The sequence below is a fragment of the Solanum dulcamara genome, chromosome 7 (assembly GCF_947179165.1).
Source record: "Solanum dulcamara chromosome 7, daSolDulc1.2, whole genome shotgun sequence".
NCBI classification, from domain to species: domain Eukaryota; kingdom Viridiplantae; phylum Streptophyta; class Magnoliopsida; order Solanales; family Solanaceae; genus Solanum; species Solanum dulcamara.
In genome coordinates, this window is record NC_077243.1 from 10,152,282 (window position 1) to 10,173,788 (window position 21,507).

Genomic DNA, 21,507 nt, shown 5'->3' on the forward strand with positions numbered 1-21,507 from the left:
TTCCTTTCTGTCTTTGTTCTCTTTCTTCAATTTCTGACAGAACTTCTTTGTGTGCCTTTTCATGCCAAAATGATAGCACTCAATATCCTTAAGTCTGCCTCTGGATTTTCTCTTGTTGTGTTCTCTATTCTGAGAACCACGACTCTTGCTTCCCCCTAGTTATCAGGACATCCGATGAAGAAGAACCTTGAGATTTTCTTCTCATTTGTTCTCAATCTCTTTGTTCAAGACGTTGCTTTTGGCGAAATCCATAAAGATCACACCATCCGGAGAAAAATTTGATAATGAAGTTCTAAATATTTTCCAAGAGTCTGGTAGGGAACCAAACAAAAGCAAGCCTTGAATTTCTTCGTCAAATTTAATGCCCATAGCAGATAACTGGTTTATGATTCCCTGAAAATTATCAGATGATTTGTCATCGGAAAACCATCATGATATTTTAAACTTAATATTTGTTTTATTAAGAACATTTTATTATTCCAGTCTTCCGAGCATACAAGCTTTCAAGATGCTCCCATAGGGTACGAGCATGTGTCTCTCCAGAAATATGGTTCAAAATACATTATCGTCAAACTATTCCCTAAAAAATTCACAAACCTATCTGTGCAAGAGATTCCACTCTTCATCTATTTTATTATTATAAGACTGGTTTATAAAAATTCTTGGCATAAAGTAAATCTTCTATTTTTTTCCTTCCAACAACAACAACAACAACGAACCCAGTGTGATCCCACCATGTGGGGTCTGGGAGGGTAGAGTGTACGCAGACCTAACCCCCACCTTAAAAGGTAGGGCGGCTGTTTCCGAAAGACCCTCGGCTTAAGAGAGAAGAACAGGGGAGGAGAAACAAGGAAAAAACAAGACATAAGTCAGTAAAGCCAGACATATAACAGACAATATAAAGATATGAATAATGAGAGCGATAAAGCGATAAAGTCAGGGTAGGAAAGATCGGGGATAAAGGGGCATTAACTACTATAGATAAAATAGGATACCCAAAGTAGACTGGGCCAACTAATATAAGCAGTAATCCCATGCAAAATCCTATGTTAAGACAAATGAGCGCGACTACGACTACTATGGAGAACCGATCGGCCACCTAGCCCACTATCTTAGTCTGAGTCCTCCATAGCCTCCTATCTAAGGTCATGTCCTCGGAGAGCTGCAACTGTGTCATATCATGTCTAAATGACATAATTAATATCATTCAAAGTAATCATTCTACTAGTGTTGGCTTCCATCATTTTACTCCAAAAATATATAACTATTGCAAATCAAAGTAAATCTTTTTTGATGTGGAAGTTCAGACCATGCTGCAACCATAGAGCATACTCAAATAAAACATTGCTCTAATATCAGTTTGTTGAAAAAAAATACGGACTAACACAAAAATATATATGATCAAAATAATGAAATAAAATAAAAAAATAATAACACCAAGAAATTTACGTGAAAACCCTTTTAAATAAGGAAAAAAACCACGGGCTAAAAGGAGCAACGGATATTACTATAGTAAAGAATTTTACACCTTGTAGTCACGAGTACAATACTCAAAAATGAGTACCACACACTCAAAAGGAAACCTCACAACTCTCGAAATATTTTTCTCTATGTGAATTGTTATATTGCAAAAGATCTGCTAAGCTCTAAGCTCTATATATAGAGAAAAAATTATTCATTTGATGCCATGACATCAATGACAGATTATATTTCAAAATTAGGTGCCAACTGCAATGTCTTTTGGACATTTACTACCACCTTGCAGCAAATGAAGAAGTTGTGCATGGATGGACCCCACGGTAGCAATTGGCATCCCTTATCAATTATATGGGCATTCGCGGGGCATATATTTGCTTTCTGTGGACAAGACATGGAAATTTCAATCCATGCTGGACGATATGCTCGATGGTTGATTCCTAGCATTTTTCCTTATGGACTCCTCCAATGCCAACTGAGGTTCCTGCAAACACAAAGCAGACTCAAACCACTGGTGATCAGCACTGGTTTTTACGAGTTTAGTTCATGTGTTTCTGTGTTGGGCATTGGTTTTCAGATTGGGAATGGGAAACAAAGGAGCTGCCCTCTGTAATGCCATATCTTATTGGATCAATGTGCTGATTTTGGCGCTTTATATAAGGTTTGCATCATCATGCAAGGCAACATGGACAGGGTTCTCCAAGGAGGGTGCAAGAAACCTTCTCAGTTTTCTATCATTAGCCATCCCGTCAGCACTTATGGTCTGCTTAGTTCTGGTGTCTTTATTCTTAAAACCATTTTTTCAATGTGTTCTGTCTGTTCAATTGTTTGCTCTCTTGCATATGTCACAGTAGTAACCATTTCCTAAACTTCCTTCTCATGTCTCTTTCACCGCTCAATCTGATATGAACTTTTTGAATTCGGAACAAGCTTGGAGCAATGGTCCTATGAGTTTCTGGTTCTCATGTGAGGGCTGCTTCCTAATCCAAAGCTCGAGACATCTATGATGGCGATCAGGTGTGTACACAATGTCAAGAACTTCTTCATCGGTAACGAAGATAGAAACCAAACAAAAGGGAATTGGTGACTTTGAGTTGGAATTTTTGCATCAAAATTAGTTTGATCCAATTCATCACAAATGTTAACTCTTTTTATCTTTCCCCAGCCTAAGTATCAATTCTCTGGTATTCAGGATTCCCTTCGGATTTGGTATTGCAGTAAGGTAACTTGCCACAAAATCATCTTTTACTTTTACTAGGTATATACTCGAAAAGAATTAAATTTTCATGTTGTTTGTTGTCTGTCTTGGGGAAAAATACACAGGTATCGAATGAATTGGGGGCAGGGAGACCTAAGGCAGCCAAGTTAGTAGCACATGTCGTCCTGCTTCTTGCTGTGGTAGAGGGCCTATTACTAAGTGGAATAGCAGTTGCAGCAAGAAATGTGTGGGGATATATATACACTAATGAAGATGAAGTGGTGAAATATCTGGCTGCAATCATGCCAGTGCTTGCATTGTCCAATTTCATGGATGGAATCCAAGGGGTTCTTTCAGGTCAGAAATCAAACTATCTAAAAATGAAGCCATATGCTTGTTATTAAAAACAAAAAACAAAAAAAACTCAACCCTATAGCTGCCTAAATACAAAAATTAAGTGCATTGGTGACAACTTTTAACTTAGGTATTGCAAGAGGATGTGGTTGGCAGAAACTTGGTTCACTAGTCAATCTAGGAGCCTATTATCTTGTTGGATTTCCTTGTGCAGTCCTTTTAACCTTTGGGTTCCACCTTGGAGGAAAGGCAACAAATTTTTCACTTGCAAATTTTAGTATCGATTCATTATTAAAATTACTCAGTTAAATCGTATGAAAAGGATCAAATTTGTCCCATATTTGTTTGAAATTGAACAACTTTGTTCTTTGTTACATTTTTGGCCTAATATTATGGGTGCCACTATGGAAAAGTCTTGTGTTCACCCTTGAATCGCTGCAGGAGCTCCACTTTGAGGGTAAGTTTAAACCATAGTCAAAAGTTGATGGGTAAATTTTGACTTTTTTCGAAAACTTTGGATACATGGAGCTCCGTCAATGACAATAATAAATATAAGAAGATTTGCTAACAACACAGTATGAATGGATCAAAAGTGAGACAGGAAAAATTGGGCAATTTCAAATTGTACACGAGCAAAGTTGGACCTTTTCCCTGGCCATATATGTTTTACTAGATAGTCTGAGTTTATTTGAGGCTCATATATATATTGTTTCTTTTATGGCATGATGATGGTAGCAGGGTCTTTGGACTGGAATTATAAGTGGTAGTGGTCTTCAAGCATTACTTCTTCTACTTATTACCTTGCGCACAAATTGGGAGCTTCAGGTAAGTTCAAAATTTGATCTTTAGTTACAAACTATATATCAGTTGCTTGTACTTGATTGTAGTGGAACAAGAACCACTATTGTTTTAACCAGAAACTTTATAAATTTTGATCAGGCAACGAAGGCCACGCATGTGTAAGGTACAGGTTTCTGAAACACGTACGAATTGTTTGCATGGACCTAAAACTATTTCATCGAATGCTTGCTATCTCCCACAAGCACATACCATAAAAAAAGTCGCCCATTGGAGGAAACGTATGATAGCAACTGGCAAGAAGTATAATTTGTAATTAATTAACCATAATGTCAATCAAAAACAACATTAATTCACGCCTCTGAATTTCGGAGCCACAAATATATTTATGTCTGGTACAATGGTTGTTATATTTGATGGAGACATTTTTGTTAGGCTGGTTTTTGAAATACATGGTCGACAACTTCAAAATTGGCTAACTAATTAAGGTAAAAGGTTCCTATCACTTGCTATTATCAAAATAGTTCAAACTCAAAACATAACATCAGACTAACAGTAGAAAAATCTTTAATCATTCCACCACACCCTTCGTGGATGTTTGGGGGTTTCAATCAACAAACTGTCTCTTTTGAAACACTTTGAAGAAAGTTTAAGTTTGAAAAAAAGGGGATAATGAACAATTACCTTCTCAATTATAATCGAAATCGCTACGACACACTTTAACTATACATGGGTCGTATTACTCTCTGAATTATTTTAAAGTGTAATAAACATACTCTTTAGTGCTGAAGTGGCACCGAGATTGTGTTCACTCTCTTTGAGACAAGTGAGAGACGGAAAAAAAGTGTAAAATGTGACTAATTTGGACACATGTCCATTTTCAATTGGACATTTTCATTATAGTTAAAATTAAAACTTAAGTTGATATCTTTTTAATTAAAATTTCTTTTTTTTCATTATGAAATAGAGCCTAATTTTATCATTTTTAGAAAAATAAATATTTTTTTCACAACATACTTAAATTGCCGGTGATCTTTTTTCAGATATTTCATCAATTTGTATATTTACGGAAGAATTTTTCTTTTTCTTTTCTTTTTTACTCAAACACTTAACATAAAATTCAGAAAAAAAAATGCATATTAAAGATTTAGCTTAGGCAATATACGGTGAGCACAATTTAAATTAAATTTCTTTTTTTAAAAAAAATAATTTTAATTTTTTTTATTTCTTTTTTAGATCTGACGATGCGCTGACGTGAAGACGAATATACAACACTTAAAATGATTATATAGGTTTTAGAATGTGTTTATTACACTTCAAAATAATTTAGAACTGTAATAGGACTCATATATAATTAAAATATGTCCTAATAATTTTGATTATAATAGTTGAGGGGAGTACTTATCTATTATCCCTAAAAAAAAAAACGAGGGAAAGTTTAAGTTAAAAAAGACGATGGTTCTCCATAATTCTGACGACAGTGGATTGCCTAGTTAGTAGCATAGCTCCAAATTGCCCTCACATATATTTCTTCAGTTGTAGAAAAGTAAACAAAAATAGATAACTTCAAGCGACAATTAAAAGTCGAAAAGAAAAGTGACAATTGAAAAAAAGTTGAGAATATACCTAAAGAGAAATTTTACATTAAGTAAATAAAGAAAATCTAACTAACAATCAAGAAGATCATTCCCTTTTAAAAAATAATAATAATTGCGATACAGGATCATTTATAGACAATAGTATATTTTTTTCCCTAATTATGATCAAAACAAAAAGAAGTTGTTACTCCATCTAGTCTAATCGTATTAGGTGAATTGTTAAGGTATGACACACTTTTTAAGAAAAATTATTTATAAATATAAATTAAAAGCTATTTTTTTATCATTATTTTTTTGATTATTCCTAAATTATTCTCCTGAAAAATATAGAGTAATAAAATTAGATATAATATAATATTATTTGACTTGATATAATATAAAAGAAAGAAAGTAATATTTTAAAATTGCAATTTAAATAAATTTATAAAATAAACTAAAAAAGGCAAATGTTACCAAAATTCAGGTACGAGCTTCTCCTAATTTGCCAACCTTACCATGTGCACCCATATGCCTTCCAATTCCTGTCATGAAATATTGGTTTCCCAAAAAAAAAAAAAGCATTATTAACTTTTAATGATTAATTCAACTAACATCCATTATTTTGCTCCTTCAATTCTTCTTTTTCTTCCTCTCAAATACTCAATACATCTATTCTCCTAAACATACTGCAATTTCCCGGGGAGGGGGGGAATTCAGAGAGACTAGAAAATATGAATATATCAGAACAAAGTTTTTTCAATATAAACACTACGATGACGACGACGACTTGTTTGTTCTTTCTCTTCATTTCTTTCTCCACTACTACTATTATCTTCTCCTCCGGCGACAAGGAAGCCGCCTCTGTTTTCCCGTTTATTTTTGCAGCCGCCGTTGTGGTGGCCGGATTCATTGTTCTGGCCGTCCGAACCACCGTTGTGGCGTGGATAACGGTGGTTGTACTCCTAGCTTTCGTCGGGAAACGACGCCGTATTCTTGCTAAGGACGGGAAGAAGATTACGTCGGAGGTGGTAGTGTATGTGGTGAATGAAGTGATTAAGGAGAAGGGATTTGTTGCAATTTCTGGGGTTGTGATTTTGGGATTAATCGCAACGGCGCTTTTATGAGTGCATTAATTTACTATTAACTCTGTGGAAAAAAAAATTACTATTAACTCTCACTAATTATTCACAATTTTAAATTCACTTTTGGCATGGAGTACATGATTTTTTTTTATTCGGATCTTGGGCTAAAACTTTGATAGAGCCAAGTTCATCAAAGTGTACATCTTCTTTTTTTCTGAGATATTGTAGTGTTCATATTAAATCCAAGTTCATTTTCACTCTGTTTTTTTAAAAAAAAAATCTGAAGTTTGTGTAAGACTCATTTTTAATTGGCTAATATGGCACTCAACATTCTTATATCACTGCACAATCATTGATATCAATACTATATTCCCAGAAAAACTTGTATATGCAAAACATTATTCCATATGGACTCCTTATTTCTATTTCAATTAATTTGTCCAAGAGTTGAGACAAATCAATATAATATGACTGTATCCTGATTCTGCAGTCGATTGTAACAGGTAATGATGTTATGGTGCTTTCTCATTCTTTTCTTGCAGTTTGATGGAAGCTTCCTCATTCGCTGTGCGGACAATATTACCCAATCACGCGGCCACTATGGTGGATATTCAAATCCAGTGATACAGCCCTGCCTTGAATATTAATTCCTCTGTCTCAATTTCAGATTAATAAAAAGTCTATTTTTTATTATAAATTTTTTATATTTTGAATTATCAATTATTATAACTTATAATATTTTTTACATAATTTATAAATATATAAATTTTATTTTAAAAAATTCATGTGTAAATTTTGATCAAACTTAAATTATTTAATTTTCAAAATACAAAAAAATATCATATACATTGAGAGCTGACACAGCGGAAATAATATTTATAAACAAATCTTTTTAATAGCCTGATTTCATATGGAGCATGTACGTTGATTTTGGGTAGTGAAAGATAAGAATTTGAAGTGGCGTAAATGCACCGATTTATTAAAAAATGATTTTGCTTCTTAGACCTTGCAATTCGATGAAAATTATGTTGAAGTTGTTTCAATACTAAAAATTGTGATTTATTGGCGATGTTATTGGAGATAAAAATATGATTGCAAGGGACTAGATCCAGCTGGTTCTTCAGGTTCAGAGTTTGATTGCTTCAATAGTCAATAATAATATTGTTTATTGGAGACGAAAATATGATCCTCTGTGATTGCTTTCAATAGTCAATAGTAAAATTGTTTTCTTTTTGTAGTACAATGGAGTTGTGAAAGCTAAGTTGAGTAAACTTTTTAGTTTTTACAAATTTAGGATATAAATTATATTTAAAAAAGAGTACATTTAAATTTTAAAAAAATGAAATAGTATGATCAAACATAACTCCAACAACAAGAATTTCAAATAAAATAACTTATTTTTTTTATAATGATCAAACGGTTATTTAATGTTTTACACTTGAATAGCTACAATTAAACACATTTCATCCATTAAAGTACCAAAAAACACATTTCAAATAATTAAAAATGAAGGGTGTATTTGATATAGAGGGAAATACTATTTAATTTTTTCATCTTTGATTAGTTAATATTAATTTTCTATTAAAAATAGAAAAAATAAATTTTACTAGTGACATTTCACATTTTGATAATCTACTTCAACACAAGGATAATAGATTTTGTCAACATATCAAACACAAAAAAATAAATAGGATAGTTTAATAAAAATACATCTTACTTTCTAGGATTAAGTACTTTTCTTACTGAGTGTGTCCAAACTAAAAATATCAATTATTTTGAAATAGAAAAATATTTTACCAAATTTTATTAATAATATTTTAAAATTCTAAATTTGACTATTATTACTTTATATAGTTATTAAATGAGAAAAAATAAAAATATTCCCTCTTTAATTACAATTTTTTTTTAGTACACACCTAAAATTTGTGAGCTTTTATTACCCCCACAAAAATATTTTCAACCACAATAAATACTCTTTTGACTCTTTCCCAAAATCTCACGTGGGGCGCCCTGAATGTGTAAGATTTCACATATTTTTCATCTTTCCCAAAATCTCCATTGATAGCTAATTAGAGGCTTTCTATCTACAACAACAACAAAAAAAAAAAAATCTCCACTCTCAATGAAATCAGATTCAAAATAGTATTTGATTTAGCGATAATTTTAAATATATATATATATATATATAATAAATTAATTAGTTTACAGTAAATATAATTATATTTTATTTATATTATTTATACATGAGTTATACACTAAATATACATTATGATACATTTAAAAATTGAATATAACTTGACTATACATGTCTATACATGTCTATACAGTGAATGATCATTTTTTTGATAATTACTTTGGCCGAATGGCAATGTGGCGTAATTATCTCATTTTTCTTTTCTTAAAATATTTTCATGGTGATATTATCCAAGCCCACAATTCCAACTATACTTTGAGTAGACATTGATAGAGCATAAAGAAACAGAACAAGCTACAAAATCAATGTTATTTTTTTGTGAGTAATTATTATTGAAGTTTTGAAAGATAAAATTAGGCTAAAGACACCTTGTGACATATTTTTAAACTCTAAAAATTTGTTACAAAAATATCGAAAAGCTTATAAAAAAAACTTTAAAAAAAGAGTTGATGATTATTGTAGGAGCTGTGATAGTTACATTTAGAGGTGTGTATTCGGTTTTTTGGTTAGATTTTATGTTATTTGGGTTTGATTTTTCGATTTTCGATTTTAAAAAAGTATAATCCAATTCAAACCAAAAAAAATGGTTGGGTTCGGTTTTTCTCTTCTCAATTTATTTTTTTTCGGTTCGGCTATTCAGTTATGTCAATAATTAATACCATAATCAATGTTATATTTGCATGCTTAAAAAAATAAAAATTACATACAATGAGAAGTAGTAATATTGAATCTCTTAAATATACTTTCTAATATAAGTTACGAGTAAAACTTTAAAACACAATACTTAGTGAAATAAGAATGGCCAGTGAATCAAGCCTAAATATTCTAGTACGGTAAATTGGTAATACCCTAATAAAAATCATCTAACTAAAAAAAAGGAATAAAAATGATTAATTATAACTTTAATTCTTAACCTAAATATTATATATGTAATTAGTAATATATATATAAATATAAATATATATAACATATAAAATGATTCGATTTTTTTGATTTTTTGGTTTTTTTATTCTAAATCCGTAACCAAATCAAAAAATCAATCCAAAATAAAATTTGGTTTAATTTGATTTGATTTTTTAATTTAATTCGAATAATGCATGCCCATAATTATATTGTAGGAACTTTGAAGTGAAGAAGAAAAAAAAGAGAAGAAAAATAAATAAATAAACAAACAAATCAATACTAGCAACCAAAAATAAAAAAATAATAGAAATAATAATATGACATATAACAAATGACGATAGACGACTGATTTACACATTTTTGACTATATTATAGAAGCGAATGTTGAGAGCTTAGAGTTAGTCAATTATTTGATCAATTTGTCCTTTTTCTTTAATTTCTTTTATTTATATATTTAATATTTTTTTTATTTTAATTTATTTATCTTATTTTTATTTTATATTATGTTATGTATTTAAAATTATGAAAAAATAGTGTGATAATATGCTATTTAAAAATTATGTAATTATGTTAAAAGTGAATGAAAAACATATTAAAATTTTGATTTACTCTCAAGTTTCACATGTGCCACATAAATTGGGACAGAAGGAGTAACATACATTATTTGAAAATTATGTTTTGATTAACTTTCGAAATTGCAATTGTGCCACATAAATTAGAACAGGGAATAACACATATTATTTGAAAATTACATTAAGATTATTGTAAATCATAATAATTAATTAACAACTTAAAATATCTTTAAAAACATATTAAATTTGTTTAACTCTCAATTTTTTAAATGTGACACATGCGCGAGAAAGAGGGGAACATATATTATTTGAAAATTACGTTAATTAAGAGTATTATAAATGACAATAATTAAAAACTTTAAATATTTAAAAAGCATATGAAAATTTGATTAACTCTCAAAATTTCATATGTGTCACATAAATTGTGACAAAGTGAGTAACATATATTATTTAAAAATTACGTTTAAAATATTGTAATATTTAAAAATTATATAGAAATTTGATTAACTCTTCTAATTCTATTTATGTCCATACAAAATGAGATAACTAAAATAATCACGGGCTTTTGTATCTAGTAATTTCTTATAATTGAGAATGATCGACAAGGAGGTATATATACTACTTTAATTTAAAATTCTTCAATTGTAAACTTTAAGAGTCTACTATATATCTTATTTAATATAAAAATAATTTTTTCTAAATAAAGAAATAAAATAAAATATTTATTTTTAGTATAAGAATCAAATAAAAAATATAATAATCATATAGTATTTTTATAAAACTAAAACTTAAATTATGGAATTAACATTTTCAATACCATATTTAGAGATGTTTAGGGGTTGATTTGGAATTGTTATTGGTCAAAATAAAAAATTAAATCGATTTTTAAATATTAAAATTAAACCAAATATAATATAATCTATCTTTATCAATTTGGTTGTTATCGATTTCGATTTGATTGTTCAATTATTAATCGTACATGAAAATAAAATAAAAATCATTCATTCAAAAGAGAAAAAATAAGATAACAATTCATTCAAAAGGAACTAAATTGTCTTCGTGCCATTTGAGATCTTATAATTCATTGAAAAAACTACCTAATTAGACAAACATCTATACCGTATCTACTAAATCTTACTATATTTTAAAATAATTACATAATATCTCGCGCTCTTTTTCTCTCATCCCCTTTTATTCGCTCGCTCTCTCCACCCTCTCTCTCCATCTTTCTCTAGATCTTTCCCTTGCTTTCTCCCCCTCTCTCGCTCTTTCCTCTTTCCGCTCCTCCCGCCCTCAACCTTCTCCCCTCTTTTTTTCTCTTTCTATCTCTTTTTTTTCCTACTTGATGGTGATTTCACTTAGAGGCAATTGATGTGCATATTTTGATATTATATACATATATTTATGCACGAATTATATTTTTTGATATTAGATACATGTATTATTATCCACATACATGTATCTATGCACTAATGTACTAGATATTTGATACACTGACGAAATTGATATTGGATACACATGTATATTAAATTGTGAAACTCTTATACATGTATATATGCATAGATACACTAGATACCGGATAAACTAACGAACTTAATATCGAATATACCTGATAAAATTGATATAGGATACACTAAATGAAATTAATTTTGACTATACAGATACAAGAAATTAATATTGAATACACATATACATAAAATTGTAGAACTTAAATACATTGTGAAACACATATAAAGAACAGAGGATCGAGAGAGGCAAGCAATAGAGGAGAAATATGAGATACATTCGCTAGATACAGTGTAGGCAACTCGACAAGGAATGTAATTATTGAAACTATCAATGCATTGAGTAATTAGCACCTATGCTAGCGTGGTTTGTGAAAATTACCCTAATTCTTATAACAGAACTCCAATTATGTCTAACTTTCTACTTATATTATTAGTTAATCCAATATACTAAATAACATAAATTTACTGAATAATGCATAAGCTATCGATATTACTGCACAAATAAAAGATACATCATACCTTACTATTTTCATTAAAGTGACATTTTTCTCATAAAAATATATATTATGTATATATAATTTAAAAATTTTGTATATAATTTATTGGTTCGATTAAGTTGTTTCTTCAATATTATTAAACAAAATCAAAATCAAATCAAATATTATTAATTTTTAAAAATATAAAATTAAATAAAATAAAAATTTATTTGTTTAATTAATTGAGTTTAATTTTTCGATTTGAATCAATTTTAATTCAAACCGTGACCAGAGCGTATTATATCATACCAGGTCCATTCCTTAAGGCCCATTATATATCATTTCTCTCAAACAAATTGTTATCCGTTCGGATATGTTTCAGAAGACTTTTTGGTTTCCTTAGCCATGTAGATTTCTTTAGAAGCAAGAAATAAAGTTTTTGAAAAAAAATAAAATTTAATTAATAATAATAAAAGCCTAAGAAATATCGGAGCTTACCCACAAAAGGTAGTATAAAAGTGATCCTACACATAACGTTTGGGTTTTTCCAGTGAGAGAAGCGCGGCTTACGGATACGCGTGGATTCATTACGTGAGATTACTCTCTTCTTCTTTTTTTCTCCTGCTTCTGTTTCACCGTATATATCGCTCTATACTCTGTTGAATTGTTCCTCTTCAATTTCTAGGGTTAGGGTTTTGTTATCATCTGTTTGTTCCTACTTAAAAAGGTTCTGCGGGCTTACCTGGAACTCGATTGTCTACTGAAATCTCACTCTACCTAGCTATGGCTATGGAGTCATCTATTGTGATCAAGGTTCGATTTTCTGAATTTTCCTTTTTTTTTGTTCTTTATATATTTGTGTTACTAATATCGGCTTTCATATCGTCTTTATGTTTTGAGTTGATAAGAACTTCTATCCCCCCCCCCCCCTTTTTTTTTTGTTTTTGCTAATTTATGTATTAGTTTCGGATTTGGTGTGATCTTTGTTTAAGGGCTAAATTTGTGTTATTTCTTCTGCAAATCGAAAGAGTTGGGACTTTTTTTTCGTGAGTGATTGGTCGAAATTTTATCACCTCTGCGAGTATTTTTTTAGTATACTGTTCTCTTCACGATTGTTTGTGCTTAACCATTTTTAAGAATTGCTGTTTATGCAGAGTCAAATCTAGTTTTAACATGCAAAATATATATATATATATATTTACAAATGTTATTGATAGTAGAGTTAGCATTTTGGGACTTTTTCTGTCTTCCCGTGTGGTTTTGGGCTAGTTGTTTCTTGCTTGCTTCTTTTTTTTTTTGGGGTGGAAGGTGAATCTCATGCGTAATTTTAACTTTTGCGGGTGGTTGGACATTCAATTGCGTAAGGACTGCCGTTTTTGTGGTTTACCTTTTCCTTTTTGTGCCTTGTAATGTTAAGAGTATTTACATTTGTATACATCACATTAGTTTGTTCTAGATGAGAACATCCCGAATTTCTTGTTATGTGTTCTTTTTATTTGATAACCGTCTACCTGCAGTATCCTACCAAGCGCAGGTAACCCTGTCTTTCAAGTCTGGGACAGATTAGAAGAGAAGAAATATCTAAAATGTTTTTGTTTCCGCTAGGAGTTGGATATGAGACCTCATTTTCAACCTACTTTATTGACCACCAGTTTTTCAACTTGTGAAAATAATATTGCTGAGCTATGGTAGAGCTCCTGTGTTGGGTTTGGAGTGACCTCTCTTTTTTGTGGCCCTACTTTAGCATCTTTCGTTATTTGCAGGTCAAGTATGAAGAGACACTCAGGCGGTTCAATGCTTGTGTCATCAATGAGAAACTTGATCTTAACATTGGTGGATTGAGAGACAAGATTATTCATCTTTTCAATTTTGCTCATGATGCTGAACTCACACTAACATACATTGATGAGGATGGCGATGTAGTAACACTTGTTGATGATGAGGATCTGCAGGACGTTGTGAGGCAGGACCTGAATCCCTTGAGAATATCTGTGAGGTTGAATGCTGCTGAAAGAAGTGGCAGACCTTCAGCTAGATCTAGTGGAAATTCTACTCCCTTACGATCACCTCGGGTCCAGCCTCCATTCCTAAACTTGAATTCCCGTGTTTCGGATGTTCTCAAGTACATTCCAGAACCTCTGCGTGAATCTGTGATGAAGGTCTGTTCTGATATGACTACATCCGCCTCATCCTCTACTCCCATCCTTGCTGAGCTTGTTGATGCTCTGTCTGAGATGGGGCTATCTTACTACCAAAATCAGGCTTCAGGGCCTCAGCCTGTCAAAGAAGCTGGCTCCCATAGTGGAGTATCCAATGGAAATACTATGAGTGTTGATGGGGGAAAACCAAATGTTAAAAGTGGAGAGCCATTCCCAAAGAAGAATGGGCACCTCACAGCACTACATGGTGAGGACCTAACATTGAAGACTACAGAACCAAAACCTGAGGTCTTCAATGAACCTGTAGATACCTCGGTCAAGCTAATATCTAAATCCAAAACTTTGGAAGGTGATCGAACCGAAGCTCAGTCGTCATCATTCAAAGGTTCTAATGCTCAGACATCACTGCTAAACAGCGTCGACAAGGATAAGAAATATGATGTTCGTAATATTTATGGAAAGACTGTTGGCTTTGCCTATGTGCAGGCCTCACCTACTCCACCAGAAAAGCCTTCTGATGAGCAGCCAAGCAAGGGCCATCCAGTAGCTAAGCCGGTTGATTTGGGTGGCTCTGCAAGTTCCAGTAAACTGAAACAAGGCAACTGGGATTCTCCTAATGCAGATTCCGGTGGCAGTTCAATCAAGATGCCTTGTGTTGGCTTCACTCCTTCACGTCCAGTTCATATGAACACTGTGAATGGAAATGATTCTTCTAATGCAGGTTCCAGTGGCAGTTCAATGGCGATGCCGTATGATGGCTTCAGACCTGCTGTCAATTGTCTAGTTCCACTGATTTCTGTGAATGAGTGTCCATTTTCTGGGGTGCCAACAGTAAATAACCCTATCCCACCTCAGAACTTCTCTTTTGAGGTCCCACTTAAAAGGAGACATAATCACAGTGATGGGACTGGGACTATTTTCCATAAAGGTGTTCGCTGTGATGGTTGTGGGGTTCATCCGATAACTGGCCCTAGGTTCATATCTAAAGTGTAAGGACCCTGTAATTGTATTTATTTGTTGTTTTTATCTGAGCTGACATTAAATGATATAGCCAATCCTATGCTCATGTAGGAAGGAGAACTATGATCTCTGCAGCATATGTTTTGCTGAAATGGGAAATGATGATGATTACATCAGTATTGATCGTCCTTCAACTTACCCGCATCCCTGGTCTTTCAAGGGCTTACATGATCTGGTAAAAGGAGTCATTTTCCAAAATTCTCATAACATCTCTCTCTGTTTCTCCTCTATTAACTCCCCCCTTTTTTTTGCGTCTTACAGCATGGCAGGTTGCGTCCTCGTCCCCCAACTGTCCCACAAGTCTCTCGAGGCTATGGGTTGAAACCAGGTCGGCCAAAGCTGGACAGCCGCTTCATACAGGATGTCAATATCCTGGATGGAACCATCATTGCCCCCTTGACTCGATTTACCAAGATCTGGAGAATGAAGAACAATGGTAATCTCGTCTGGCCTCAAGGAACTCAACTTGTTTGGATTGGGGGAGATAAATTAAGTGATAGATTCTCTGTTGAATTAGAGGTGAGAAGTTCTACAAGAAATTAGTTTCTTGTGCTTGTAAATTCCCTGTTGTTGACAGTTGCTGAGTTAATTATTTGGGTAGTTTTCATGATCTGATTTCATATGCATTGCAGATAACTACAGCTGGCCTGGCTGTTGACCAGGAGGTTGATGTGGCAGTTGATTTTACTGCTCCTGAGCATCCTGGTAGGTACATATCCTACTGGAGGTTGGCTTCGTCTTCAGGGCAGAAATTTGGCCAGCGTGTATGGGTGCTTATCCAGGTCAGTGTGGTTTGGGTGCCTCGATATCCTTGATGATGTTGATCTAATTTTGATATTAAGAATGTCCCATCCTTGTTCATGCAGGTCGATGCTCTATTAAGCCTGCCAAAAAAGGGGCTGGTCCATGAAGCTTTTCAGGGGTTAAACTTGAATTTACCTCCTGCCAGCACTGGTTCGTCTGGATCTGATATTATAAATGTGAATTCAGAACCTCAGAATGTCCTTCCTGAGCCTAAGAGCTCCAGCACAATTGACTTGGTTGATTCAGTGGCTGAAGTAAACCAAAACAAGGAGCAGGAGGCCAAGTTTCCTATTAATGATAGCTTGTTGGTTGGTTTTGGTGACAAGTCAAGTTCTCCAGCTGCTTCTGGTTCACCAATTTCATATCCAATTATTGATTTAACTGAGAAAGCACAAGTGGATTCTTCCATGCCACCATCAACGGCTGTAGCTATGCAGGCACCGCTCCAGGATGTCAGAGGAAATAACGAAGTTGAGATGTCCCTCCTCCAGGAGCTGGAGGAAATGGGTTTCAAGCAGGTAGATCTGAACAAAGAGATCTTGAGGAAGAATGAGTATGATTTGGAGCAGTCAGTTGATGATCTCTGTGGTGTTGCTGAGTGGGATCCTATCCTCGAAGAGCTGGAGGAGATGGTAGGTTGATTTACATGTCCAGATAAATTTGGAAGTTTCAGCTTTTCTTTTCCCTCCTGTTTCTTGTACAAGAAATAATTCCTAGGTTGATTATAGCGATTTTGTGAATGCAGGGTTTCTGCAACAAGGAAATGAACAAGAAGTTGCTTAAGAAGAACAATGGAAGCATCAAGCGTGTTGTCATGGATCTTATTGCTGGAGAGCAGTAGGAGAGATTATATAGTTGTCCTATCGGATGATGGATACTTTGGTATGAATAAATGGTAGGACATGATAGCTTAGGTTGCTGGTGTGTCTGCTATGTTTTGGTTACTGTTTGTCAACTATGATTTGACAAACCCTTTTATGTTATTACTTGAACTAGCTATGGTAGTATCTCGAAACATGTGATATTTGGTGTTCAATGATTATGAATGTTTTTCTTCCTGTTAAAATGAGTGAGGCTTCTATCTAAATATCTAAGCATCAGGAGCTATTTTAGCGTCATTGGCAAGCAGTTCTGATTAGGTAACTGGTTCATCATCCTTCGTGAACCGTCATATATCAGACATGAACAACACTAAGCCATGTAGCGTCTCGTGGTCTATCCAAGTCACGGGGAGCAAAAAAGAGTGCAACTTTCTTGTATTATTAGCGGATTAGAAAGTATTTATACGATCATGTCATTGAAAAGTCTAATTGTAGCCCAAATTTGTTTCTATTTCATTGTTTTTATTTTGGACTGAAATTTATAGATTACGTGAACTGCACCATCATGATCGTGTAAACATTATTTTTGTTTCATGGTTATTTATAGGTAAAAAAAAAAGGATACGTAGTAATTTTATACTTCCATTAATACTAGTAGACATCGGCAGAGACTGTTGATGATCTATCAAAAAATGCCATTACCGCCTTCTTTATTCTGGCCAAAAAATCTTTAAGTTGTACATTGCATGTCAAGATTTGAACTATAATGACTTCAATTTCTAGTTATCCTCGCTCACTCCCAAGACAACATATTTGGTTGATAATACCAACTTGATATTGACGTTTGATCCAACCCTTTCTAGAGATGGAAGAGTTCAGAGGGCAAATATTTTTTTTCATTGTCAAGTGTATAAACACTTAGAAATGAAAAGACAAATAGGCTAACGTTCTCAAATCAATAGAGAAGAAAAAATTACTCTTTTACAATCTTAAAAGAGTTAAATGATATATTAATTCTCATTTTAATATGAGGTGGGTGAAAATTTAAAGTTCATGTGTTTTGAACTTGTTATCTAATTCATAGAATGTCCTTCTTACTGATTCACAGATAAATATGTGTACACATAATGATCTTCCTCGTACAAATTAGGATCTGAGCAGAAGTCATTGGATATGTCCGAATCCGTACTTGAGCAAACGTTACTGAATACGTCCGAACCTGTACTACCCTGGTCTCGGCGACTTTGTTTCATTAGACATTTAACAAAAAAGTATACATAGCTTGGTATAAACATTCGGATACGTATTCATTTCTATAGTCACATTTTTCACAAGCTCCCGTTGACGAATAGATCCTTCCCCTCTTTCACATGCCCAAAGTGTAAAAATGTGAAACCCGAATGCTCGTGTATTGTATGTCATAGAACTATTTAGGAATCATATCAATCCTTGAGCAACGCAACATCTGTTCGTAAATACATGGAACAATGCCTCCAAGTGTTCTAATAAAATATATTCCTAAAAAATGTTATGGCCCTTGTGATTCTTCGCAGAAATACCAATGGTTGGAGAATGACTAATTAGAAGGAATCGGATTCAATTGCAACTCTCAGCATTTATCACTTTGGAATATTTTTAGCAGTGTGTTTGGGCCTTTAAAATATGTTGCTGAAGCAGCAAAATCTCTGCAAAAACAAGCTAAGGGCTAGTTGATTGAGTAAAGCAAGAAAAGATGAGTTCCAACCAGTATTGGAAATCAATTAGTAATTCGGAAGACGAATACTTGGATCATATTAAAAGAATGGAGAGATCTCCAACCATGCACCCTGATATTCCTCTCTATCCCAACGTCTTCTCTGTTTTCAAAAACAAATTAAGTGACAGAGGACAAGTGAATCGTCAAAAGAACCATGCCACAGAATCACAGAAGAAGGTTCAGTTCGCGGAGTCAAACAAGAATGATAAAGAGAAGCCCAAGGGTTTTGAGCTTCACAAATGGAGGACTTTCAAAGTGTCATCTTAAAGTGTTTCCATCTTATTAGAACCCTCTCTTCTTCAATAAATTAACGTAGTATGCTATGCATATACATGTTTTTCTTACAATCAGTTTGCTTCCCAAAAGAAGAATTTCATGTTCACCTTGTAGTACCCATAGAGGTGATCAGTAAATTTGTACGTTTGATTTGGTCCATCTAACAGAAAATATAGTATTATGTCTAAAGTTATCTAGTTTCTGTTTTGGCAAAACTTCTATTGGCCTTTTATGATCCAAGGCTTTTTAAGTATTGGTTTACTAAGAAAAAATAAAAGATATTAAGTATTGGTTTGGCTTGATTGCTTTCAGCAGGTCTACTAACCTTGCACCAGATTAAATTGAAGCCTCTTTCCGGCATCCCTTCTCTCAGTATTGATCCACCCTTAACTATGGCACTAGTCTAACTGCTAGTAACTATTGCAACAGTGGAGGAGGTGTGAGAGGTTGACGATAGCAGGTAGGAGAGGTAGAGATTGATCAAAGAACTAGGGGAGGTGATTAGACAAAATATAACACATCTTCAGCTTACTAAGGAGATGACCCTAGATAAGAAAGTCGTGTCGATGATTAGAGTAGAAGGGTAGCAGGTAGCCAAGTGTGTTGTACTTGTATGTGGAAGAGGTAAGAGGCTAGTCTCCTCTGCCCATCTTCTCCTTATTTAGTAGTATTAGTTAGTATTCATGTAGTAGCTTATTCTTCAATTTTTCATAGTGTTGCTTTTTTTTGGTTGTTCATCTTGTTATTATTCAATCATGTGCTTTAGTTTCACTTCTTTTTTTCTTTTGAGCCTAGTATCTATCGGAAACAACCTTTCTACCTCACAAAGGTAGGGGTAAAGGTCTGTATACACCAACCTCCCCAAACCCCACTTGTTGGATTATATTGGGTATATTGTTGTTCTTATTGTTGTTGTCTAACTATTAATCACCACAAGCTAAGCTTATGAATTCACGTGTCTCTATAGTCATGTCAAAAGAGATGAGAAGCAAGATCAAGAAGACAAATCTATAGGTAGAAAAGTAACCAAAGATGATAAGAGTTATTAAAACAGATCACACCTGCAAAATTGCCAGTTGAGGACAAAGAGAACTACAATGAAAAACTTAAATGGATTAGCATCAGAATAACAGTCAATATCGCCAAATGAGTTAATGATGGAGCAGAACTGTTTTTCTTTTCTATTCATCATTCTTTGCAACTTCAAGAGCTTGATGTATGTATGATAAATTCAGAAAAAAGAGGAACTAAATAGGTCGCAGGAGATAGAAGAAATGCAATGTCTTAAAAGATGATTTTTAGCTCGCTTTGTCAGACAAAGTAGACTTAGCTGGTGAATTTCAAACTGAAGTTTGAGAGATCATTAAACATTTGCACCAACCTTTTCTGTCTCCACAAAGAGAGAATTTCTCACAAAAGGAAAATTAAAAAAACATGTACTTTTTTTTTTGGGTAAATAATTCCAGAACATATTAGATGCTTTCCTTCTATCAAAGGGGTCCAAAACCTGAATTCATAGGCACATTTGGTTGAGAGTACCTACTTGATCCATTTCTACCTATTTTCTTCGCCACCATGGAGTACTTTTTCTAGACAAAATAGAGAACAATCTTGCTCTTATTGATGTATAAAGATGGAAGATTTCAGCGGGTAAATATTTTTCTCATTCTCAAGTGTATTGAAATGGAAAAAACAAGTTAGCTAACGCTCTCAAATAAACAGAGAAGAAAGAAGCTAATCAAACTACTCTTCTATTTATTAAAATAGATAAGTAAAATTCGCGCTACAATTATGAAACACACGCTAGAAATAAAAAGACTAATGCTGCCTTTGGTTGAAAAGATGGGAAACATAGGACGGAGTTTACATTAATTAAAAAAAAACTTGTTCATACCTAGATTACAATGATACTGATTCTCATTTTTAGTGGGAAATCACTGAGCAATGTAACATCTGTTCCTAAATACTTGCAAGTTGCAACAATGCCTCCAAGTGTCGATAGCATCTGCTCCTTAAAAAAGTTGAGCCCTTTTGATTCTCCGCCAAAATATCAACAGTTGGATACAGACTAATGAGACGGAATCAGATTCGATTGCAAATCTCCACATTTATCTGTCCTTCTAGAATATTTTAAGCAGTGTGTTTTGGTCCTTTAAAATCTGTTGATCAAGTTACAATTACTCAGCAGCAAGACTAAAGGCTAATAACTTGAGAAAATCAAGAAAACATGAGCTCCATGCGATATTGGGAATCAACGTCCGATGAGTACCTTGATCATCTTAAAAAAATGGAGAAAGCCCCAACCATGCACCCTGATATTCCTCTCTACCCCAGTGTTTACTCTGTTTTCAAAAACAAATTAAGTTACCAAGGACAAGAGTCTAGCTTGAATCGTCAAAACACTGAGTCTCAGAAGAAGGTCCAGTTCGCGGAGTCAAACAAGAATGATAAAGAGAAGCCCAAGAATTTTGAGCTTCACAAATGGAGGACTTTTACAGTGCCATCTTAAAGGGTTTCCATCTTATTTGCACCA

General features: G+C 33.3%; 2 protein-coding genes and 1 pseudogene across 2 annotated transcripts; all 3 read left to right on the forward strand.

Annotated features, from left to right (window-relative positions):
* Nucleotides 1-1,696: 1,696 nt before the first annotated feature.
* On the forward strand, nucleotides 1,697-4,090 carry LOC129894491 (protein DETOXIFICATION 16-like; annotated as a pseudogene).
* A 1,926-nt stretch (nucleotides 4,091-6,016) lies between these two features.
* On the forward strand, nucleotides 6,017-6,709 carry LOC129895317 (uncharacterized). The gene has a single exon (XM_055971015.1). The coding sequence runs from the start codon at nucleotides 6,135-6,137 to the stop codon at nucleotides 6,525-6,527; it is 393 nt and encodes a 130-aa protein (XP_055826990.1). The 5' UTR covers nucleotides 6,017-6,134; the 3' UTR covers nucleotides 6,528-6,709.
* Nucleotides 6,710-12,636: 5,927 nt separating this feature from the next.
* Nucleotides 12,637-17,187, forward strand: LOC129894032 (protein JOKA2). Its single transcript, XM_055969524.1, has 8 exons — nucleotides 12,637-12,729; nucleotides 12,824-12,951; nucleotides 13,902-15,286; nucleotides 15,369-15,492; nucleotides 15,579-15,836; nucleotides 15,950-16,099; nucleotides 16,184-16,753; nucleotides 16,867-17,187. The coding sequence occupies exons 2-8, from the start codon at nucleotides 12,922-12,924 to the stop codon at nucleotides 16,960-16,962; spliced, it is 2,613 nt and encodes an 870-aa protein (XP_055825499.1). The 5' UTR covers nucleotides 12,637-12,729; nucleotides 12,824-12,921; the 3' UTR covers nucleotides 16,963-17,187.
* The last annotated feature ends 4,320 nt before the right edge of the window (nucleotides 17,188-21,507 follow it).